The sequence below is a fragment of the Mauremys mutica genome, chromosome 17 (assembly GCF_020497125.1).
Source record: "Mauremys mutica isolate MM-2020 ecotype Southern chromosome 17, ASM2049712v1, whole genome shotgun sequence".
NCBI classification, from domain to species: Eukaryota; Metazoa; Chordata; order Testudines; family Geoemydidae; genus Mauremys; species Mauremys mutica.
The window spans coordinates 23,716,693-23,738,926 of record NC_059088.1 but is presented as its reverse complement, the minus strand read 5'-3'; the positions used below and the strand labels follow the sequence as shown (position 1 = coordinate 23,738,926).

The 22,234-nt window shown below is 40.8% G+C and overlaps 1 protein-coding gene across 1 annotated transcript; it reads right to left on the bottom strand.

Moving 5' to 3' along the window:
* Positions 1-4,328: 4,328 nt before the first annotated feature.
* On the bottom strand, positions 4,329-22,041 carry LOC123351542. The gene is made up of 5 exons (XM_044990940.1): positions 22,004-22,041; positions 15,895-15,914; positions 13,457-13,547; positions 11,253-11,374; positions 4,329-6,204 (listed from the first exon to the last, which is right to left on the bottom strand). The coding sequence occupies exons 3-5, from the start codon at positions 13,506-13,508 to the stop codon at positions 5,188-5,190; spliced, it is 1,191 nt and encodes a 396-aa protein (XP_044846875.1). The 5' UTR covers positions 13,509-13,547; positions 15,895-15,914; positions 22,004-22,041; the 3' UTR covers positions 4,329-5,187.
* Positions 22,042-22,234: the final 193 nt, after the last annotated feature.

Here is a 22,234-nt window from a genome sequence, read left to right as displayed (position 1 = left end):
AGCAGCTGTAGACAAGTCCTGGCAGAGACTGATGGGCTAGTTCTCATGGTGGAAATGAGACTGGTTATTGTGGAAAATCCATGAGCTGGGAGAAAGGCTTTGGCCTTTATAGCATCCAATAGGTCCCCAATAAATTCAAGATGGTGTACTGGCAACAGTATCAATTTTTGTATGTTTATCTGGGGCCAGGGTCTGAGGCTGGTCACAATGAGCTCTCCATTAGTAAAAGTTTTAGCCTCAATTCACAATCCTTTCTGGACTAAGCCTTCAATTTGAGACAGTGGGTACACTTTTGTGATATGTGCCCCTCACCCAAACAGCATATGCACCATGAGTGGCCATCGCTCACTGAGATGTCATGACAGCAGAGACACCTTAAACCTGGGGAATCCGGGCATAGCGTTGGGTAAGGAGAACTTCCTGGTAGGAAAGGGTGTAGGGTTAGGGAAACCTACACTAATCTAAAAGTAACAGGGAGGAAAGAGTCAAGGGGAAAAAATGTTTTATGAGGGGGGTAAAGGGAAGAAAAAAATTAAAGGAAACTGCTGCTAACTAGGAAATAGTAATGAAAGTACTAGTATTACTAAGGGAAGTAAAGACATACACAGGGCTCTGCTAAGGATTCTGTCCCAGACCAGGGTGGTTAAGAAGGAACTGAGGGTGTTTGGACCGCACAGCAGTATATAGATGCCGCTCATGTCGCAAGATGAGGAGGAGCGCATGTATGGCACAATGGGCACTGCAACCAAAGACCTCCAATTCCAGGCACAGGGACGCTACCACACCTATAGTGGAACACCCATATGGACAGTACGCAAAAAAGAAGCTTCACTACCATGGACAGGAAGTTCCAGTAAGGCAAGAAACGATTCATGTTCCTTCTTTCTTGGCCCCCTTCCATAGGTTTTCTACACTGGGGAAATCTGGTCTAAGGTTTGATTAGAAGTTTTAGAATATTGTAAAGCTAAGATATTTTAACATTTAGGGGGAGATTTTCAAAGGCACAAATGGGAGTTAGGTGCCCAACTTCTATTTACTTTCAGTGGAAGTTGGTGCCTACGTGCCGTATATGCCTCTGAAAATCTCCCCTTTATTCTGTATTTTTGTGCATATTTTAAATAACTAAATCTCTTACTCACCAATCAGATAGCAAATAGCTAGGACTTTCACAAGCTATTGCTGTATTTTAAGGCACAAGTGAAAGGGGGTAGACATCCTGCCAAACACCTTGTTATACAGAATATGGCTCTTTGTAATATGCAATTAAAAATAATTGAAAGTACTAAACTGGAAATTACTATCATGTAATTGGAGTCTTGATATTAGGAACTGATTTCACAGCACTTAAACTCCTTTAGAAAAAAACAATAAATTTTGTTGGCATTTGACTTCTGGTTAACACGGTGTAATGTGATCACAGTAACAGTATTACAGTCCAATCCTGCACTCCTTACAGAAGAAAAGCTGAATTTTACTTCAGTGAGACTTTTCCCTGTGTGAAAAATTCAGGATTGGGCCTTTAATAACAATTTACACTATTACGCAACATATTTAATAATATCAGCTGTCAAAGAGGAATGGTTTAATGATGGGAACAGAAGCCTGGGGCCAGGACTTTCTGATTTCCAATCCCTGCCTTGACAATTACTTCTATTGTGGCTTTCTGTAACTCTTCTTATCCACTTGGGCAAATCTACTTAATATTTCCCTTCTGTAAAATGATGTTTGCAACATTTATTGACCTACGTATTATGAGGATTGATGTTTATAAAGCATTCTGAACAAGAAAAATATTTATTATTATACCATCCTGCCCACCATCTTGCATGCAGAACTTTTCTTCAACTTAGTGATGGGTTTTGCATAAAAATCAATGGCAAGATATTCCCCATAGTTACATTTTTTTCATATACCCACTCTATTTTCTTGTAAAACAGAGAAACTTTACAAATTAATGTTTTATAAATAGCAGATGGTTGGCTTTTGCAACCAATACAACAAAAATATTTTCTAAAGGATAATGAAAGATATTTTTATATAAGTGTACAGTAGAAAATACAATATAAGATATAAACAATTATTTTACAAGGAACATGCAAGATAAAAGGTACACTGAAATAAACAAGGGAAATATAAAAGTTTGTACAAAATATAGAATATCTATTTTAATACTGCTAAAGAAAATACAGGGCAGGGTAGACAGGCCAGAAGCAGGACACAAATATTTTACCCACAAATATTCTGCACCCAGTGAAGCTCCAATGGAATTTCAGGAGGAAACTGTGGCCAGTGTGGGTCTGTAGTAGAGGCCCTATTAAAGCCATACTATGAGGGGAGCTGCTGAGAGTACGAGCTCATAGGCATTGGGCCTCTGAACGGATGATCAGGGTCTATCACGGATTCTCTGGGAACCACTAGATTTGTGCACTGAGTCCATAGTCTCCCCAGCCCCTCCACACAGATAGTGGTGATACCCCACAAGGGGATCTTCATAGAGATTACTGCCTCAGAGCCACATCATGGTTCAACCCTGACCTTTAACACAGTTTATAACAGTAGTATAGAGTGTCCCGTAGAGTGTTTGACATATGCAGTAAAAGACGCAATTAATTCTAATTAGCTAACTATGAAAGCTCCAAGTCTGAAACTAGTCTAAGGTTAGTTACAATACATCTCCAGTGCATAAGCAGAATTTTAAAAAAGGAAGAAAAAAAATAGGGGAAAACCCAAAGAAAGGAATTCCAGCACAGATCTTTACAACTCAGACTGGCCTGATAGGTTAGTATTAAAAGGCTATATTACATTTGATAGTGTTTTCAACAAAGACCAGTAGCTGCTCTGTGATAGCAAGTTCTCAGCATGTTGGTAAGATGATTCATTAAAGTTGAATTCCATTCAACACTATCTTTGGAAGAAAATTTGAATGAATATTCAGCGTATGACCCATCATTTTTTAAAGTGGCCCATCCGCTGAAGACTAATTGACCCTCTTGATTTCAAGAATTAACATTGTACATTTGATTGTGTACTTTGACTTAATATAGTATTATTTCACTATGCTAATATTAAGAGTAATTATTTCACTTATTGCCCCTTGAAGTTTAGCATTAATGTAAAAGTGTATTCCAGCCAAAATCAACCCCAGACACAGTTCCTTCTGACAGTCTATTTCTAGACAAGATGGGAATAATTTGCAGAGGGGCTATGAGTGGAAGGCATGACCACATCAGTGAGCATAAATGGATAGATATCTCAATCATATCCCCTGACTATTAGATCACACCATATATAAAGCCCCTTCTGCAGCTCTAGTCATGGAAAGTCTGTGGGGAAACCGCTTTCTGATTGTGACTGTAAGAGACTAGAATAAGTACAGCCAACTTCTGCCCTGTGCTCCTATTGCTGGCTCTGGGTTTTCTGGAGGCTGGCTATTTTGCAGTGCCAGAATTTGGCCCACTGACCTGTGTAGAAGTTACAAAGACAAAAAGAAAGTCAAGAATATGCAAGTGAAAATATTGTAATAGAGCCTAAAGGGCAATCAACCCTTTTAGAGTCTGCACTTATGCGATGTTATTTTAATAGACTTGCTTACTGTTTATCCAAAGTAACTTATATCAAAGCTACTATATATGCTTGATATAACACACACATATGAATGAACATAGAGAATCAATATCAGGGCCGCCCAGAGGGGGGGGCAAAGGGGGCAATTTGCCCCGGGCCCTGGGCTCCGCAGGGGCCCCCAAGAGAAGAGCGGAGGCTCCCGCCTCCGCCCCTCCCCTGGAGCCTCAGCATCAAGCGCCGAGTCTCCGGCCGAGCCCCTGAGCCCCGCCCCGAGCCGCGTGGTGAGGGGGCGGGGCTGGGAGCTCCAACGGGGCCTGAGCCCCGCCCCGCTCAGAGCGGCGTGGGGAGAGGGCGGGGCAGCTGCCTCCGCTCGGCGTGGAGCTCACAGCCCCGCCCCCTCACCACGCGGCTCTGAGCGGGACAGAGCTCAGGCCCCGCCGGAGACACGCTCGGGTAAGAGGCTGAGGCCGGGGCGGGGGGGGAGCGGGACCCGCCGCCGCCGCCGAACCGCAGCCCGGGGTCTTCGGCGGCGGGGGGCCCCTTCTGTTCCGGGACCCGCCGCCGAAGTGCCCCGAAGGCCCGCGGCAGGAAACCCCCCCGCCGAATTGCCGAAGACCGGGCTGCGCTTCGGCGGTAATTCGGCGGCGGGGGGCTCCCGCCGCAGGTCTTCGGGGCACTTCGGCGGCGGGTCCCGGAACAGAAGGGGCCCCCCGCCGCCGAAGACCCCGGGCCCCCGGAATCCTCTGGGCGGCCCTGATCAATATATTTGAATAAGAACTTAAAAGTCTAGATAAACAAAGCCATTTTTCAATAAAGTAGCATTAAATACTAACAAACTTCTAATATTTTATTTTGGTGGTAAAATACTTGAGTTCACTTTGACTGAATAACATTAGCTTGAAGAATTTTTATTAAACAAATTAATGATTTTTTCTAGGAAAAGAAAAAATTCAAATCCACATCTTTTTCAAAGTTTCTTTTCCTTCTCCCCTAGAGACTAAAATTGAGAAGAAGATATTTTTATAGAGTTTAATTTTGCTTTTTTCCTCCCAATTTGCAATGTGAGAATTTATTTCACCTCAACACTTTTAGATTTTAGTCTGTGTTTCACAGGAATTTTTTTTATTCCTGAATTTTTTAAATTGAGGCATGTTAAGGAGTTTCTGAGGGGGTTTGGGCAGAAGTTTTGGTCAAATGCTTAACATTTTTCTGTGCCTGCTTCAGCATCTGCTGTAGTAAAATCCTAATGAATATCTTTAGTTCTCTTAGCAGTTCATGCATGTGGCCAAGTTGCATTTGTTTTGATCTGCTGTTAGAATTGTTTGGTATGTGTTTTACTGTTTCTGACAGCTTCAAATGAGTAACTAGGCTAGCAGTGTTTGCTTCCTTTCTGTGCCAATTACTTGTCTTCTGTCTCTTAAAATGAGTTGACATCATTCTGGTACTTCCAAATTTGCTGTGAATGGGGATTTTCTAGTAATCAACCCTACATTTACTATTTTGTGGTGAATTTTATAAAGTGATTTTTTTTCATCTGTTTATCTTTTAAACCTTTGAATAAAAGCTATAATTTTGTGCCTCTAGGCCTTTCTGCCATTCCCTTTTCTATTTTCTTCATTGGCTTTACTGTTTCTTTGTTCCTTTGGTTTTTAAAACACTATTCTGTTCATTTGCTCTAAATGTATTGAGTCTGAATTTATGCTCAGAATTATGTTTTATTTTTTGAAAAGAAACAGAATGAGGAGTTTTCCAAGAGTTCATGTGTGACATCTTTCTTTTATTTTCTGCTCTTCCCATATGTTTTGGGAAGGACAGTATTCCTGGAGGCTGAGCAGTACTTTTTGATAATATTAGAATTTTCAAGTTTGGTTTTTGCGTTCCCATGGGAACATGAAACTTATTTGGTTTTTTTTTTATTTTAAGACTAATATCAATTCCTGTAACTTTTTCATTACCAACTGTTCTGTGTCTTGCAAGGTATTTAAGAAAATCACCAAATTTCTTCAAGAAATTATTTAAAGATCTTTCTCTTGTATTTCTTCTAAAACCAATTAGGTTTCTCCTTAGTCTTTTTGATAATTTATTCTGAACAGTAACTGGTGTACCATAAACTGTAAAATAGATGGATGAGTTATCATGAACTACTGGATTTTTAAAAACCTTTACTCTTTTCTGTATGTATATTTCTCTTTTTCTTCTTTCCTTCAGTACTAACATTTGCTCCTTCTTGGCATTACTTGTTGAGTTATTTTTTCTCCAGTTAGCTTTTCTGTTCTTAATATTTTTAGTATATTTTAATGTTTGTTGTTTTTTGGCTTTTCCAGCACTGGAATATAATCCTCTGACATATTTAGGTGTTTGTTTCTGATTTCTAAACTTTATATTCCTATCTTGTTCCTGCAGTTTGCCTTTACTGGTCTGTTTGTTTTCTATCATACATATTTGTGTTTTATTGTATTTTCTGGAAATCCAGCTGTCATTTCTTGTGGCCCTTAGTATCGACTTTGCTAAAATAAATCTTTTCCTCCTTTTTTCCAAAGATATTCTTCTCCTTTTTTCAGAAGCCCACCTAATCTTCTGTGAAACATCAGAGTCTACATAAGTATTTTGCTTTTTCTGAGTAATGATCTCCTGATGATTCTAAAAAAGAAACAATATATATAATAAATTTTAGTACGCTCCATAGTACATGTGTGTAATTTAGATAGTGTGGCAAGGCACCTTCTCGGTCTCCCCAGCCTCTGCTGCTTTTAGCCCTAGCAAGACAGGCTTGGGTAAAATAGTCTCTCTTGGTGGCACAGGGGAAGTCCATTCCTTCCCTCCACCAGTCTTTTTAGCATGTTTTTCTCCCTTATGGGAGGGAATGCAGCTTCCCCTCTTAGTGAGGCTCACTGTCTTGCTGCGCCTACCCTACTGGCAGCAAAGCTCCTTCTCTCTCCACCTTCTTCCCCCCCTCCTAGGGGAGGGTTTAAAAAGGTCTCAGGCAGCCCTTAGTTAGAATCAGCTGATCCTAATTAACCTCAGGTAGCTCCCTCTCAGTTGATTCTAATTGATACTCTGGCAACCCCTTCTCAGCTGAACCTGATTGACCTGTAGTTACCCCCGCCCCCCAGTTGATAGGGAGGAGGGCCTTTTAACCCTCTGAGACTGATTTCTACCCCCTCCCTTGTAACTATCTGTCCTGAGTTTATCACAATAGATAGATAGATCTGCTATCTGCTGCAAGTCACAGACTACCTATTTACATCTGTAAGGTACCTAGGAATTGTCATACTGGACTGTTCCATCTAGTCCAGTATCCCGCCTTTGACAGTGGCTGTTACCAAAGAAATGAACAAGAAATCCCACAATTAACAGTTTGGAACAACTGTAGAAGATTAGGAATAACAGTAGAAGCTGCTTCCTGACATCCATAAATTTGTGGTCAGTTTATAATCTGAAGCATGAAGGTTTATAATTGTACAAAAAAAATCTTAACTTATGTAACTGTAGATGTTCTCATTATTCATGTAAATGTCCCTATTCCATTTTTTAAATCCTGCTATACTCTTAGCCACAATGATAGTTTGTAGTAGAGTACCAGAGGTTAATTATGCTGTTTTGTTTTTGTTTAAGGTAAATTTTGGTGGGGAAGAATAGCTCAGTGAATTGAGCATTGGCCTGCTAAACACAGAGTTGTGAGTTCAGTCCTCAAGAAGGCTACTTAGGGATCTGGGGCAAAAATCAGTATTTGATCCTGCTAGTGAAGGCAGGGGGCTAGACTTGATGACCTTTCAAGGTCCCTTCCAGTTCTAGGAGATGGTATCTCTCCAATTAAAAAAAATAAATTCCCATACAAACACACTATTGCCTGGTTTCTGAAGTGTTTTGGGGTTTTTCTTGTTCAAATGCTTTAAGAAAACACATAATGCTTATCTTAATCATATAAGCAGTCTGCAAGCTACAGACTAAATTTAATATATACATATTGATTCTTCACATTGATGGTTGTGTAGTCATTTATACATATGCAAATTGAATATAAAATATCACCAAAATCAGAGTGGCAGCAGTTTACACCTTACTTTCATTCAGTTTGCACATTGTAAATGACTACACAAGATACAAGGAAGCAGAGAATCAGACCTTATCTACATTGAGAATTTATCCTGGTTGCAGCTATCACTGCAGCTGCACTGTTGCAAACCCTGACTTTAGACAAGGAAAGCTATGATTTGCACCAGTGGCGCATACTCCTACCCGAAACTGAAGGGAAGCTCCCCTAGTACATATAGGAGTTTTCCTTATCTACATTTGAGGTTTACATTAGTTCAGCTATGGTCATTGATTAGGCATTTGCTCTGATTCCAACAAGGCAAATAAGGTCCTCCGGCCCTTAAGTCCATAGTTATAGACTCACAGACTTTAAGGTCAGAAGAACATAATGTAAGAACATAAGAATGGCCATACTGGGTCAGACCAAAGGTCCATCCAGCCCAGTATCCTGTCTACCGATAGTGGCCAATCCCAGATCCCCCAGAGGAAGTGAACCTAACAGGTAATGATCAAGTGATCTCTCTCCTGCCACCCATCTCCACCCTCTGACAAACAGAGGCTAGGGACACCATTCCTTACCCATCCTGGCTAATAGCTGTTAATGGACTTAACCGCCATGTATTTATCTAGTTCTCTTTTAAACCCTGTTATAGTCCTAGCCTTCACAACCTCCTCAGGCAAGAAGTTCCACAGGTTGACTGTGTGCTGTGTGAAGAACTTCCTTTTATTTGTTTTAAACCTGCTTTCATTTGGTGCCCCCTAGTTCTTATATTATGGGAACAAGTAAATAACTTTTCCTTATTCACTTTCTCCACACCACTCATGATTTTATATACCTCTATCATATCCCCCCTTAGTCTCCTCTTTTCAAGCTGAAAAGTCCTAGCCTCTTTAATTTCTCCTCTTATGGAACCTGTTCCAAACCCCTAATCATTTTAGTTGCCCTTCTCTGAACCTTTTCAAATGCCAGTATATCTTTTTTGAGATCAGGAGACCACATCTGTACACAGTATTCAAGATGTGGGCATATCATGGATATATATAAGGGCAATAAGATATTCTCCATCTTATTCTCTATCCCTTTTTTAGTGATTCCTAACATCCTGTTTGCTTTTTTGACTGCCACTGCACACTGCGTGGACGTCTTCAGAGAACTATCCACGATGACTCCAAGATCTCTTTCCTGATTAGTTGTAGCTAAATTAGCCCCCATCATATTGTATGTATAGTTGGGGTAATTTTTCCCAATGTGCATTACTTTACATTTATCCACATTAAATTTAATTTACCATTTTGTTGCCCAATCACTTCGTTTTTTGAGATATTTTTGAAGTTCTTCACAGTCTGCTTTGGTCTTAACTATCTTGAGCAGTTTAGTATCATCTGCAAACTTTGCCACCTCACTGTTTACCCCTTCCTCCAGATCATTTATGAATAAGTTGAATAGGATTGGTTCTAGGACTGACCCTTAGAGAACACCACTAGCTACCCCTCTCCATTCGGAAAATTTACCATTTATTCCTACTCTTTGTTCCCTGTCTTCCAACCAGTTCTAAATCCATGAAAGGATCTTCCCTCTTATCCGATGACAACTTAGTTTACGTATGAGCCTTTGGTGAGGGACCTTGTAAAAGGATTCTGAAAATCTAAGTACACTATGTCCACTGGATCCCCCTTGTCCACATGTTTGTTGACCCCTTCAAAGAACTCTAATAGATTAGTAAGACACGATTTCCCTTTACAGAAACCATGTTGACTTTTGCCCAACAATTTACGTTCTTCTATGTGTCTGACAATTTTATTCTTTACTATTGTTTCAACTAATTTGCCCGGTACTGACGTTAGACTTACCAGTCTGTAATTGCCGGGATCACCTCTAGAGCCCTTTTAAAATATTGGCGTTACATTAGCTATCTTCCAGTCACTGGGCCCAGAAGCCGATTTAAAGGATAGGTTACAAACCATAGTTAATAGTTCCGCAATTTCATATTTTGAGTTATTTCAGCACTCTTGGGTGAATGTCATCTGGTCCCGGTGACTTGTTACTGTTAAGTTTATCAATTCATTCCAAAACCTCTTCTAGTGACACTTCAATCTGTGACAATTCCTCAGATTTGTCACCTACAAAGGATGTCTCAGGTTTGGGAATCTCCCTAACATACTCAGCCGTGAAGACTGAAGCAAAGAATTCATTTAGTTTCTCCGCAATTATTTTATCGTCTTTAAGTGCTCCTTTTTTATCTTGATCGTCTGTTCTTCAAACTCCTTTTTGGCATTTCTTATTACATTTTTACACTTAATTTGGCAGTGTTTATGCTCCTTTTTATTTACCTCACTAGGATTTGACTTCCACTTTTTAAAAGATGCTTTTTTATCTCTCACTGTTTCTTTTACATGGCTGTTAAGCCACAGTGGTTCTTTTTTAGTTCTTTTACTGTGTTTTTTAATTTGAGGTATACGTTTAAGTTGGGCCTCTATTATGGTGTCTTTGAAAAGTGTCCATGCAGCTTGCAGGGATTTCCCTCTAGTCACTGTACCTTTTAATTTCTGTTTAACTAACCTCCTCATTTTTGCATAGTTCCCCTTTCTGAAATTAAATGCCACAGTGTTGGGCTATTGAGGTGTTCTTCCCACCACAGGAATGTTAAATGGACCATTGTGATCATGTCTGACGTCCTGCACATTGCAGGTCACAGAACCCCACCCAGAGAATCGCCATCTTATATCACTAGAACAACTCTTTAATAGACATTTTTTCATACCACATTTGGAGGGTGAGTGTGAGGCTGCTATTGTACTAAAATAAATTAAAATAATTTAATTAAGAATAGGTTGTTTACAGAAGTATTATTGTATATTTATTATTTATACAGAGAAATTTATTGTGCAGCCAATAATACATGTACAATATTCATCACTTATTATAGATGCTGGAATTCATTTGTCACAAATTTATGGGGCTTAGTTGCATTTTTTATGTTACTAGGTTTAAGTAATACTTGCATTATTTTTACAAATTTGCAACACAAAATAGAGCAGCACAAAAGTTGAATAGCCACTTAAGTTCTGAAGCTTTGGATTTATGTGCAGATCTTCTAATAGTTCTCTGTGTACAAATCCTCTACACAGAGATACCAGCGGAAGAATGGATTTAAGAAAATTTACTGGTTTATTTGTTAGAAACACAAATTCTAAATAAAATACAATGGTGGTTGGCCCCAAATCTTCTATTAAAAGCATGTTTCCAGGCATGGGGAGGATATCCCTGCAGCCCTGCCCCTTCCGCATGAGACCCCAGTCTCTGGGGCAGGAGCTCTGAGTCCCCTGCCCCCCCAGCCAGAGAAGCCCTGGGCCATCTGGAACCCCAAGGCACCCTTCCCCACTCCCACCACCAGAGGAGCCTCAGGCCAGCCCAAGCAGCCACAGCCCTGGGCTGGCCCGAGGAGCCCCACTCCAGTGTACCGCAGCAGTGGCTCCCTGGCCTGTTTTATCCACCACTCATGACCTATGCCTCCCTACTCACACACCCTTAACCCTCATCTGCACAAAATGGGGGAAATCAGCCACAATGTGTCCTCTGTGCTTGGTCCAAGTAATAGAATGATCAGTCTTTACATTGTATTTGGTAATTGTATCTAACTTTCCATTCTTACCTTCAAAGGTAACTGTTTCCTAAGTATTAATTCTGTTGGTTCCAAATCTCCCAGAATCTTCGACATCATTTCATTAACTTCTTCATTGCTCTGGTGCATATGTGATGTCAATAATTCCTCCTCTATTGAAATAAGTCATCATAAAAAAAACTGTCATAGGGATGCACTAAATATATCAAACAAACAATAGCTTGAGTGTACATTCATTTTTGGAAATTATTTGATAAAGTATATTTGTTTAGAATACATCTGAACATTTTATATGTTTTTAAATGGGCTGGATAAAAGGAGGACTCTGCCTGGACATTACAAAGGGGTTCAGAACTATGCAGAGTCAATTAGGTACCTTAACCTCATTTTATATATATTATGAAGAAGCTAGTAGTGACTCCATAGTAAAAGAAATCTTGAAAAATATAGTTAAAGTGTGAATTTATTTAATCAGTTCTGTAGGGGAAAAAAATTACTTCCCAAACTCATAGTGCTTTTTAATGGGATCAAATATTTTACTTAATGTGAAAGCTTTAAGTGATTCCATTGAATAGGTTTAATAAAATTAGAAGCGTTTTAAAATATATATTGTTTTTCATGTACACTGATTTTATAACATTTTTGTGCCCCTCTGGTTTAATATTGCTAGAAATTAGAAATGTAAAACTAATTAGTATAGGATATGTGTTTAATTTAACATTTACACAATAAAGTACAGCTTATTCCATAACTACTTCCATTTATACCATGTATTGACAACAAATACATTTGATGATGAATGCATTTTATGATAATGTAAGGAAGGCATTTTGTTTACTACAGATAGAGAAGGCATTTTGCTGCAATGAAGCCAAGACTGTATTAGATAAAAGCTGCAGTCCGGATTTACAGACTAAGGATAAGAAGTCACAGCAGGGCCTCCAGAACCCCTGCCTTCATACCCCATGGCTGTCCTTAGCATCTTCCCCAGCTGTTCCATCTCCTCCTGTCAGAAGACTTACCTCACCTTTATTTTTGCACTTCCCCTCCATCAGTATTTGTAATGCCCCAGTCACACAGACAGGCAACCAAAATCAATTCAATTAATTTTATTTCAATTCAGTAATACTTTATTGGCTTGATGAGTTATACAAGTATTGCCACAGTGTAAGAGAGACAGAACACTAAGAGCTCTATCATAAGTAGGTACAATTTGCTCAGAATGAGGCAGTATCAGCAGGGGACAATTTGTCTTTGCAACCGTTCACTTCTTGAGTAACAGTGCTTATATTCACATTGAGATTACTCTATTAACAAGTGTATGTAATAATGTTTCCAAACTAGAGTTCCATTTCTGAACAGTACTGCCCTTTTTATGTACAGTGGAGCTGCTCTGTGCCAGGCTAGATCTCTAGCATAAATGAGACTGGTCTAATTTGTGCTGGGCTCCCACAAACCCCAAAATATCTCAAGACATCAAGAAGGTTGTAAGGATAATATTCAAAGCATTTTAAATTCATAACTATTGTGCCAATCAGTATCTAGGTTTCAGGAGTCCTGAATCAAATTTACCAAAACACAGTTTTGTAATTAAGAAGCCTAAACTGATCCTTAGCCACATCTCAGAATCACCACAGAACAAATAGTCGCTACTCAGAACAAAAGAAGCCCCAAACTTGAATATCACTATGTTTCGAGCTAGTCCCTTTAATTAAGAAGCATCAAAGTTCCAAGCAATCATTAATAGAATCAGGGCCGGCTCCAGACCCCAGCGCGCCAAGCGCGCGCTTGGGGCGGCATTTTGCCGGGAGGGTGGCAGGCAGCTCCGGCGGACCTCCCGCAGGCATGACTGCGGAGGGTCCGCTGGTCCCTGGTCCCACGGCTCCAGTGGAGCATCCGCAGGCGTGCCTGCGGGAGGTCCACTAGAGCCGCGGGACCAGCGGACCCTCCGCAGGCACGTCTGCAAGAGGTCCCCCGGAGCCGCGGGACCGGCAACCGCCAGAGCGCGCCCCGCAGCGTGCCGCCCTGCTTGGGGCAGCGGAATTCCTAGAGCCGCCCCTGAATAGAATAAACAAATAAAAAAAGGTAACACAATACAGCATTATCTTTAATAAGAGTGCTTATGCCACTAAAACACATACAAAACAGATTTAGACACTCCTACCAATTTTAGTCTTCGGTGCGTTATATATTCAAATGATAGTCTCAGACAAGAACAATATGATCTACTTTACCTGATTCCTTTGGCATTATGATAATATCAGGTCTAGATCTTCTTGACTTCATTAAATCAGTTTTAAAGCTGTCAATCTGTGTTAATTTGACCTTTAAAAAACATAAGTGATTCAGGAAATACTGTAAAAAGCATAGGAGTACTTGTGGCACCTTAGAGACTAAGAGTAGCCGTGTTAGTCTGTGTTTACACTTCTAAAGGCAGTAGTGAATGTAAAAAGAACAGGAGTACTTGTGGCACTTTAAAGACTAACAAATTTATTTCAGCATGAGCTTTCGTGAGCTACAGCTCACTTCTTCGGATGCATAGAATGGAACACACAGACAGGAGATATTTATACATACAGAGAACATGAAAAGGTGGAAGTATGCATACCAACAGGAAGAGTCTAATCAATTGAGATGAGTGAATGTGTTTGTTTCACTCAAAAGAAAATGTAAATACAACTATCAAACAGGGGTACTGGAACAATTTTTATAGTTGGGGTGCTGAGAGCCATTGAACCAAACTGTAAACCCTACATATAATGGAAACCACTTCAAGCCAGGGGGTGCTGCAGCACCCACAACACCCCTAGTTCCAGGACCTATGCTATCAAAAATCTAAATTCAATAGTAATTGTGAGATCTGACAGAATCATCGTAAAAGCCGGGATGGACTGAGCCATAATTTGGATGTGAGAAACCTAAGGAACTTTCTGGAAGTAGTATTGGTCTTTAAATATCTGGTATTCTTTCTTTAGAATCAGTGCTTAATCAAATGCTCTGTTGTAGAGCACTGTACTGCAAAATACACAGAAGGTATAAAATAAGTTCATAGCAATTTACTGTTGTTAAAGATCCCATGATTATTCTGCTAAAGCATGTTAACCCTGATGTCCTGAATAAATTCCAATATGGACACTCCTATTCTTCCTACCTAAACTCTCCTTTCCAGTTTCATTTTTAGAAGATACTTTCCACTTGCTTTACTAAATTTAAGTATTATTGTTGCATGCTGCTAAACACTGGCTGAATTTCAACAGTAGATGAAGTAATTCCTGAATACAATTTGTGTCATCTCCATTTTTAAAGTATCTTGGGTTCTTTCTGATGAAAGAAGCTGTCACTGATTTACCTGTGATATTGTGAATTTTATAAGTATTTTAAAATCAAAATACGTAAGAGTTATAATATAAACATAAGGACATTATTATTAAATGTGTGTGAACCTATCAGTTAACTTAAATGAAGTGCTATAATAAAAGTTTAAAGTGCTTGAGTATACTATCTAGATCAGGGGTCGGCAACCTTTCAGAAGCGATGTGCCGAGTCTTCATTTATTCACTCTAATTTAAAGTTTTGTGTGCCAGTCATACATTTTAACGTTTTTAGAAGGTCTCTTTCTATAAGTCGATAATATATAACTAAACTATTGTTGTACATAAACTAAATAAGGTTTTAAAATGTTTAAGAAGCTTCATTTAAAATTAAATTAAAATGCAGAGCCACACCCTGGACCGGTGGCCAGGACCCAGGCAGTGTGAATGCCACTAAAAATCAACTTGTGTGCTGCCTTTGGCACGCGTGCCATAGGTTGCCTACCCCTGATCTAGATGCTAGGTTAAATTCATCCATCATGAAACCCCATCAGTTTCAGTGGAGTCTGAAAAATGGGGAAATCTTTTCATCATTCTTGCTCACAAAGTGCATCACAGAACTCAGTCTACACACAAGCTTACCTAAACCTTTGAGTTTCTTTCCAAAAGCCTAAACAACTCAGCTGTGCTATCAAGTAATTATATATAGAAGGGCTTATAGTTGTTTAAAGGTTTACAACAGCTGGAAACACTGGGTCTTTATCCAGGAGCAACCTTTTGTTTTTAAACTGAACTTTTTAAAATGTAAGATAATAAAAAAGATACTTTCAGCAAAACAAAGTTCATCTGAAGCATGACATTTGGTTAATGATTTGCTTAATCACTTTCATTACATAGGGAGAATATACCTTAAAAATGTTGCTATAGTCAAAAAATTGACTCTAAAAATCACATTGTGGTGTCCCATATGTAACTCTCCCTCAAGTATGACCAGATCCAGTGTGTTCAGTACATATATCAAAATGATTTTTCTATAACCAGCACTGTGACCTGAAAATCCAACTGCATTATTACTGCCTCCTTACATCATCACTAACTAGTACAAAAGATCCTAAACTCAGAATTTAACTGATGATTCTGTTGACAATGCATATATCTCTTTCAAATAAAACTGTATTGGCTCTGCAGTGCTAACAGTATTTAAAATTTGTTTGTGTCCAGTAAGTAAACAGATTGAAATTGAAGGTGCACAAAAAGCAGAAATTTAGAGTAAGAAGGTTTTTAATAGTCACTTCTCTGATTACAACTATGTTTTAATATATCCTTGATTTCTGCCTAATAAATAATAATAAAGATTTTACCTGGTATGCAGTCTTGTGACCTGAGAGAAAAGGGAAAGTTGCATAGTTTAGAAGGATATTTGTAAGAAATCTTATTTGACACTCTTTCCAAATACTTTCATTTGATGCTTAAACATTTTCCATCCTTTGTTAATTAGAACATACAATCACTCAGCAGTTGTAAATTCTGAATCCAGTCTCCATTTTATTATATATATTGAGTTGTATAATCAATGTTATAAAATTAATTTTCAAAAACATGGAATCTTCCTTTTAATTTTACTAATTTTCCAGTTGTGTAGTTTACTATCATTTAGGTGGTCTTAAATCCTTTCATGTGTCTTTGATGTTTTAATCCTTGGGTTGCCAGGCATCTGGTTTTTGACTGGAATGCCTGGTTGAAAAGAGATCCTGGTGGCTCCGGTCAGCACCGCTGACCAAACCATTAAAAGTCCAGTCAGCAGCGCAGCGGGGCTAAGGCAGGCTCCTTGCCTACCCTGGCTCTGTGCAGCTCCCGGAAGTGGCCGGCATTTCCCTCCATCTCCAAGTCAGAGGCGTGGCCAGGGGAGCTCCGTTCGCTGTCCCTGCCCCAAGTGCCGGCTCCGCAGCTCTCATTGGCAAGGAACCACGGCCAATGAGAACTGTGGGGGTGGCGCCTGCGGATGGGGGCAGGCAGAGTCCATTGGTTGTGCCTCTGCCTAGGAGCTGGGGGGAAATGTCGGCTGCGTCTGGAAGCTGTCTGAGGTAAACACCGCCTGGAGCCGGCACCCCAAATCCCCTCCTGCACCCCAACCCCCTGCCTTAGCCCTGAATCCCCTCCCACACCCAAACTACCTCCGAGAGCCTACACCCCCTCACAAACCCCTACCTCCTGCCCCAGCCCTGAGACCCCCCCGCACCCAAACTCCCTCCCAGAGCCTGCACCCCATGCCCCCTCCCCCCATCCCAGCCCTGTGCCCCCTTCCATGCCCAAACTCCCTCCCAGAGCCCGCACCCCCTCCTGCACTCCGAACCCTTCAGCCCCAGCCCCACACCAGAGCTAACACCCCCAGCCCAGAGCCCGTACCCCTCCCACACCCTATCCCCCTGACCCAGCCCGGAGCTGCTCCCACACTCCAAACCCCTCATTTCTGCCCCACCCCCGAGTCCTCACCCCCTCCCACACCCCACCCCTCTGCCCAGCCCAGCGAAAATGAGAAAGGGTGGAGGAGAGCAAGCAATGGAGGGAGGGGGGATGGAGTGAGCAGGGGTGGGGCCTTGGAGAAGGACTGGGGTAGAGGGTGGGGCAGGGGGGTTCAGTTTTCTGCAATCGGAAAGTTGGCAACCCTATTTAATCCTGTCCTTTTAGCAGAAAATTTTCAAAATTTATTTTGTTCCTCTTTTATCCATAAGAAAACACCGTTTTCCAAAGGTGGATATCTCCTACTTGTTTATTTGGTTAGTGTTTGCATCAAAGAGCAGAAGTCTTTCCTGCTTGCAAAAATGGAGCAGACACACTGGAAGGATGGAAGAGAATGCATGTAATGGGAGATGCACTTGGTTAACTGAGGTCAGAACTGTGCCCAAGTATTTACAACAGTTACTCTAAATTCAAATAAATTATTTTTAATTGAGTGCTCAGTACAGTTTTATTTATTCCTTCCTTCTCTGCTGAATTACCTCTCCCCTCTGATCCTCCCCAATTTCGTGTTACCCTTCTCCATTTCTTTCTTTCCATCCAGTCTGTATTGTCACTTTCTCATGCCTTCTTTTTGGTTACTCTATGCATTGACACTGTCTACTGTTCTCGTTTGTTTCCTTCTTTCCCTACTCAGTTCTTGCTTTCTGTGTTAAATTCTCACCCCTCACTCAGGTTGTCTCCCCTTTAACCACTGGATCTGTTCCATTTCTACCACTCTCTAGATTTTGCTTCCAATCCGGTTCCTTTTTTATTATTGTGTTCAAATGCACTACCTTACCATTCTTTTCCCTTCCCAACCCGTTTCTAAATACTTTTACTCCCATCTCATTCAAAATATTCTCTGCCTCCTATCTTTCCCGCCCACATTCCACTCTCATATGATCTGTGCGCTGCAGAAAAATTAGAATCCTAATCTCTAAATGGCAGAGACAGGCCCTCTCCCACTTACCCTTCTATTCTGCGTGTGAGCTGTCAGACAGTGCTTCAGAGACTGGGATTCAAGTAACTTTCATTTGCTACCCAACCATCAGCAATGCATAAATGCAAATTTTTAATCTGACTTTATCTTTACTGTTGAAAGAAGAACTAGTAAATACTAGAACACATCATGTATATTGTTTTAAAGCACCACATAAAAATGGCAAAAGTAACTTCTCTCTAACACAAAAAAAATATGTAACCTGAATCCATTTCATTTTCTGGGATAGGCTCCCTTTCCCCAATGCCATAAGCTGCCAGCTTTTATGTAATATGTGGTTTTCTTTTGATTTGTCCTGGGGTCCATTCAATTTATTTTTGGATCTTCCCTCATTTTTGGCAGGCAAGTTAAGAGGCATGAGGATAGGGTTTCCTCATCTCAGTTATTTTTTAAAAAAGGACATGGTCAAGGTGGAAAGTCCAAAACTGAAGCTTAACATATGCTATGGTTTAAATGTTTCTCTTTGTCCAGGCAAAATCATCAGCCCTAGAAAATTAAGGCTACAACACAATAAAATCCCAGTTTTTTAGGTGACTGGCCACTGAGCAACAAATGCAGATCATGAAGCTATGCATACAACATGGTGTCATCTCTCTCTACTGTGCCAGATTGCTCTATTCTTGTGATTAAGTAGGGTATTGGATCCATGTGAACTGCAGCACACTCAGAACTCCCTCCCCAGCCACTTTAGTCTGACCTACTAGCAAACTGGAGACATTCCCATTCTCATGAATGTTAGTACATTTTTGTGTATTTTAATATAAATGGAACATTGAATTGTGTTAGCCATATGACAAATTGCAATCACCCGATACATGTAATTTGATAGATGTTTTGCTCTTGACGCAGGAACTTAATTCCAAGCAATTGCTAGGAGCCCTGCCAGGATTTCTAAGTCATAGACTTGCCCAATCTCTTTTTTCAGCAGCAGAAGTCACTTACTCCCCACCTCCCCTGTTGGCAGCAGGCCTGGAGTAGACAGCAAGCATCTATCCTGAGACTAGCACAAGAGGCAAGTTCTCATTCAATTCCCCCATCCCTCACGTTCCGCTGAAGGATCAGGGTAGCAACACTAACCATCTCCAACAGCAAGACCAAATGGAAGGCAATTCTTTCCTGAGCTACTCTATCTCCAATGGCCCAATTAAACTCATTTAAATCAATGAGAGTCTATCATTAAAGGAAATCAGATTAGGCTCCAATAACAGAATGGGATTGCTCTCTGCTTTTCTAGTCACTTATGACCCTGCTTTTTCCCAGGGTCCCCCTTTCATAGATGGGTTTATAGAGCTGCCAACTCTCATAATATTTTTTTAAAGCCCCATTTCCTGGAGGCATGTGATTAGTGAAGAATTTTGACCTTCATTTAAAGTTTCTAGCCCTTATGGCTAGAGAAAACATTGAAAATGTGAACCGAGTGCATCCCAAATGCACAGAAACCAGAAGGCAAATAAAAGGAACCAACATTGTTTTAGTTTGAATCTATTTTTAAACCAATTTCATTATTATTTTGTGGCCTGACTCATGATTTTTTTAACATTCGCGTTTAGCAACACCAGGTATATATCCCATTTTCTTTTAACCACCTCTTCCCCAAACCAGGTGCTGCCAAGCTCAAAACGTGCTACCCATCTTGCTTGTAAGGACCTGGGGGCTTTTAGAGTTGTCAGTTCTCACAACTTTATCACAAATCTCACAATATTTGATGCTTTTCTTTAAGCCCCAGCTCCTGAATTCATGTGATTATATGAGAATCTCAGCTTCTGTCTTCTAAAAAGTGTATTTCTAGCTCTCACAATTGCAGAGAGAAGATTGAAAACATTACCCGTAAAGGCTACAGCACCAGAAGACAAAAACAAACAAAAAAAAAAACAACCAAAAAACAGAATTTTTATTTTCTTTTTAAAAATCATGATTTTCAAGACAATCTAGTAATTTTTGTGTGAGATTGGCAACAGTGACTGGTCCTTCAGCAGTTATTTATATCCAAATTAAAATATACCCCATGGGTGAAATATTACCTGGGGTGAGATTAAAACAGCTAGCAAGTAGGAGAAACAAGAATAGGGTGCCTGTCCCACCGGGGATAAAAGCCATAGTGCCCAAGTGTGCCTATGAGGGAGTTATGACATCTTGCCAGTACTTATTGAGAGGAAAGGTGGAGGACTGATTGGCCTCAGAATCTCCCAGCAGACCAGCAACAAACTCACAGGTAGGGAGCAGATCTGGGTGGTGAGGATATTTTGTAAACTGTGTACTTGACAGAATTTGCCCTTTTCTGATATTTGGTTAAACCAGGCAGCAACTGACAAATTAAACTTAACTTTTAAAACTATGAGGGAAATGATTATTTAAAACAATCCTTGAGCTCTCTCGCCCACTACAAAAATCACATTTTTCAGTCAAGATTTGAGGAGAAAGTTCAGGGTTGGGGGAGGTGGGGGATGAAAAATATTAACCAGCTGACAGGAATTAATTTATTTTTCGGACATTATGTAGCAAATGGCGGTTCAAAGGTGGAATTTATGGCACCGGGCGGGAGTTTCACCCCTCCTCCCTCTTCCCCGACAAAAATAAATCATTGAGCCACAGTGGGGCAAAAGGGCGGGGGCGGGAAGCGGAGGGGCTCGGGAGCGACCGTTGGAGCCGAGGGGGAAGCGCTCGTGCCACTTCAAAGCTTAATCCCCGCGCGCCGGCTGCGCACGAGGCTGGAGGGGAGGGAGGGAGGGGGGGAAAAACTGCGGCAAATTTCAGCCAGTCAGCGGCGGGTGGCTGCCTAGCCCCTGCTGCGCCATTGGGGAAAACCCGTGGATAACGGCTTTCCCGCGCTCAGGGGCCAATCAGCTCTTGCCTCAGGCAGCCTGCGCTTGGCTGGGTGATGGGGATGGGGCAGGGCGCCCCCATTTTAATCACCACAGGCTTCTCTGAAAAGAGGTTGCTGTGTCCCACTTGTCAGTGTGCACTGACCCGGTGGGGAACAGAAACACAATGAGGAGATGCAGGACAGCACTGAGACAGAAGCATAGCGAGGGGGAGGGGAGAAGGACCATGGGAGAGCAAAATATGGGGCATAAAGCGAGTCACACAAGAGAAGGGAGGGAATAGGACTAGAGGAAGGGGCAGGAAGTGGGGAAGAAGTAAATGGAGAAAGTATGAGGAAAAAATATGCATGGGACTCCTGTGCAGGTTGTGACAAAATGGATGACATAAGCAACAGTACAAACAGTAACCAACTGATACTAGTAACCAACTGTTCTTTAAGAGAAAACACCCTTGATACTGACATAACTGCCCTACCCCAGGAACCATTCCACTTTCCATAAATGTGTCCAGGCAGCAACTATAGCATAATTAACGGCAGACAAAAGCTGTTTTTAGATTTATTTTTTTTAAAGGTTTACTAGACTCTAGAGAAAAAGGCATGCTAGTACAGGTCAGGACAACACACGAGCCTGTAAACATGGCACTCATTTTCAGAACACCTATCCCCATGAATGTCAAGTCTTCATGTTATTTTTGTATCTAAAGGGAAAGTACTGTTCACTACAGTTAAGTTTTCCCCTCTGTATACTGGCATACCACAATGTAATGTTTTTACTTTTTTGCAGACTTACAAGGCTATGAAACTACCAATTCACACCCAAGATATACTCATCTACCCTTTGCCATTATAAAAGCCTAATATTTCACTCAGTCCCAACCATTGACCCTCTCCCCCCAAAAAACAAATCCCCCGGGGAAATAGTCACATAGGATTTTGTGAAGCTAATTTAATGCCTTTCATTCTGAGCCACTGGAAGTGCTTTAGAAATAATCAAAGGAGTAAGCAGTCATCTAGGCCAGAAACAAGGGAGGTAACTAGCTTGCTTAAGTGCATTCAGGGGATTTTTGTCAAGGATACTGGACCAATCTCAAAATCAAAGCAATGGGATCTCTAGCTCCTTGGAGAGTAGAGTGAGTAGCTTTCTTACCTGAAGGAGACCTCAATGTTTCTACATCAGAAGAGTAAGAGACTGAGCCAGAAGTTTAGTTCCAAGAGATATCTAGCTAACCACTTTTAAAAAAGCAAGGTCCAAGCTCTTGACTGTTATCCCACTATCGATTTTACTTCACAAGATTGAATCAGATTTGTCTATTTACTGTCACTGAATTGCATCAGTTTATGGAGGAAGGCAGGCAGAGCTAGCACTTGCACACTCATT

What these genes read in the sequence shown, in the direction of transcription:
- LOC123351542 (XM_044990940.1), bottom strand. Translation starts at nt 13,508, where the DNA reads ATGAAGTCAAGAAGATCTAGACCTGATATTATCATAATGCCAAAGGAA. An exon ending in CATAATGCCAAAGGAATCAG is followed by an intron (nt 11,375 to 13,456) that starts GTAAAGTAGATC and finishes TTATTTCAATAG; the next exon opens with AGGAGGAATTATTGACATCA. An exon ending in GGAAACAGTTACCTTTGAAG is followed by an intron (nt 6,205 to 11,252) that starts GTAAGAATGGAA and finishes TTTCTTTTTTAG; the next exon opens with AATCATCAGGAGATCATTAC.